This window comes from Ambystoma mexicanum, chromosome 3p, assembly GCF_040938575.1.
Source record: "Ambystoma mexicanum isolate Mex_15411 chromosome 3p, UKY_AmexF1_1, whole genome shotgun sequence".
Lineage (NCBI taxonomy): Eukaryota > Metazoa > Chordata > Amphibia > Caudata > Ambystomatidae > Ambystoma > Ambystoma mexicanum.
Genome location: NC_090925.1, coordinates 988,647,208 through 988,649,976, shown reverse-complemented (window position 1 = coordinate 988,649,976; position 2,769 = coordinate 988,647,208). Strand labels below are relative to the sequence as shown.

The 2,769-nt window shown below is 43.7% G+C and overlaps 1 protein-coding gene across 1 annotated transcript; it reads right to left on the bottom strand.

The window, feature by feature from the left end:
* Positions 1-869: 869 nt before the first annotated feature.
* Positions 870-1,298, bottom strand: LOC138580017 (uncharacterized). Its single transcript, XM_069650249.1, has one exon. It carries the CDS (start codon positions 1,296-1,298, stop codon positions 870-872), a length of 429 nt encoding a protein of 142 aa, XP_069506350.1.
* Positions 1,299-2,769: the final 1,471 nt, after the last annotated feature.

Sequence of the window (2,769 nt, the reverse complement as noted above, 5' to 3'; positions counted from 1 at the left end):
GTGTAATCTACCAGGACTACAATGTATATTCTGACAGCTTCAAGATTTTCATACAGTCCCATGATATCAATGGCCAATTTAGACCACACACTATTGGGAATCTCTGCAGGTTGTAAAGGTGTCTTTCTCACATTCTTTGCTTTATCACTTGCAGCACATGCGGTACAGTTCCTGACACTTTCCTCAACATCCCTCCACATGCCAGGCCACCAGTAATTGCTCCTTACCCTTCTCTTCATCAAATTTCTCCCCAAATGTCCTTTGTGGGCCAAAGTGATTATCTTGTCTCTTAGTTTCACTGGAGGAATGACTCAATCTCCTTTATAGATGTGCCCTGAATCCATCCACATTTCCTCCTTGATTTGAGCATAAACTCCTAAGATCTGATCACACCTATTCCAATCCCTATCAATGGCTTCTCTGATATGTACTTGTTCTGGGTCAATATCAGCTGTGTTTTTCCATTCCTCTCTTGTCACGCCAAGGTTTATGGTAGCAATGATGTCATCACTTCCTAACTCTTTCTCTAGTTTGACATCAGCCCCTGTACAATCCCATGGCAACCTGGAGAAGCAATCAGCCACTAGATTTAGTCTGCCCGGAGTGTAACATATGCAGATGTTGTACTGCATTATGTCCAAAATCCAACGTCTAATCCTTGGTGATATTAAATGTGGTGTCTTTGATTGCAACACGTGGACTAGTGGCTTATGATCAGTGTTGAGGAAAATGGGTAATCCCCACACTAGGTTCCTAAAATGTTCCAATATCCACTTTACTCCCAAGCGTCTCTATCGTAGAGTACTTTAATTCCGCACCTCTTAGGACTCTTGATGCAAATGCTATTGTGATAACCCCTTGTCTTGCAGTTATTCTAATGCGCCTCCTAAACCAATTTTGTTGGCATCAACTGAGATTATGGTTTTAGCTTTACAATCAAATATCCCTAGTATCAGCGCTTTATTAATTGTGGCATTTATTTGTTCAAATTTGCTTTTGCACTCATTTGACCATACATATTTCATGGATTTCATCATAAGTTCTCTCTTATTCTTGGTTTTGTTGGTGTAATTGTTTACAAATTTAGAGCAGTACTCAGTCATGCCCAAGAAACTTCTCAATTGGTCCTTGTTTCTTGGTTCAGTGATGCCCAATATGGTGTTCATCAACTCCTTTTTAGGACTGATGCCCTCAGCATCAATAGAATGACCCAAATATGACACTTTGTCGCACTTAATCTTACACTTTTCAAGTTTCAAAGTGGGACCACTCTTTTGAATTACTTGCAGCACTCCCATCAATGTTTGTGTTCCTCTTCTGTGCTTGCGGATATTAAGATGTCATCTTGGAAGCAGTATACTCCTTCAAGACCTCCAAATAAAAATGACATTAATCTTTGAAATACCGCCGCAGCCGAAGCAAGGCCGAAAGGCATTCTCTTAAACATGAATGCACCAAGTGGGGTGACGAATGATGTTAAGTACTTAGATTCTTTTTCCAAGGCTATCTGATGATAAGCCGAGGATAGGTCTAGGGTGCTGAAAAACTTGTCTGAAACATGTTTGGGGATGCTTATGGTCTCGTGAAGAAGGGATGTGACCTAGCAGTTCAGGCTGGACTGCCCCTTTTGGGGTGGGACCAAGCCTGATTTGCATAGGGTCTTTCCCCTTCTGTAATGGCTTGGCAGGCGAAGAACGATGGTCTGGAGGGTTGCCCAGAGCAATGCCAGTGGTTAAGATTCATTCTCAACCTTCCAGCCATCACCTCTTTGTTTTTGCTTTGTCACCCCAAGTGGGACGGGTATGCCCAGACGTGGGTCCCGTGCCTGCTGGGCCTAGAGACCCAAGCTACTCCTCACTGATGAGGCCCAACAAGGCTGAAACATGTTTGGGGATGCTTATGGTTTTGTGCAGAAGGGATGGGACCTAGTAGTTCGGGCTGGACTGCCCCTTTTGGGGTGGGACCAAGCCTGATTTTCATAGGGTCTTTCCCCTTCTGTAATGGCTTGGCAGGCGAAGAACAATGGTCTGGAGGGTTGCCCAGAGCAATGCCAGTAGTTAAGATTCATTCTAAACCTTCCAGCCATCACCTCTTTGTTTTTGCTTAATATCATTATTGTCCTTTAATAGACTCAAAATGGGAACTTCTTCCCCTGGATGAATCCTGACACGTAGAGCAGCTTGTTCTTCCCATCCTACTACGGACGAGCCATTCTTCGCTACATATAGTCTACAATATGTCTCTCTTTCACGGAAATGTAACTTAACCCAGGTGCATCCAATGATATCAATGGGGGTTTTACCATACCCTGTTGCTCTTACTCCTGTGCATTGTAACTTCTGCATGTTGCCAGACAGTACTTCGACAAATGTGTTGACATCGACCATGGTATAAGGAGACCCAGTGTCCACCATAATAGGTAGGGATATTCAATTTCTCTGCATGTTTACCCACGGTCCCTTATTTCCTTCTATTGCAGTGACTGTGAGTATCTGTACCTGCTGAGTGTTTTCACTGCTGATGGTTAGCATGTTGTCAGGTCCAGGATTCTCTTCATCTTCTCTCACTGTGTTTCTTGGTGGTCTGTTGAAAGAGTATCTGCTACATCTTCCCCCTCTTCCACGAATGTTCCTGCACACCTTGGCAAAATTACCTATGTGGCCACACTTGTAGCATTCAGCAGCTGCAGCAGGGCATTCTTTCTCACTGTCATTGTGCTTATACCAGCCACATTTTTGACAACGGCTTTGGGTGTGGTTTCTGTACCCA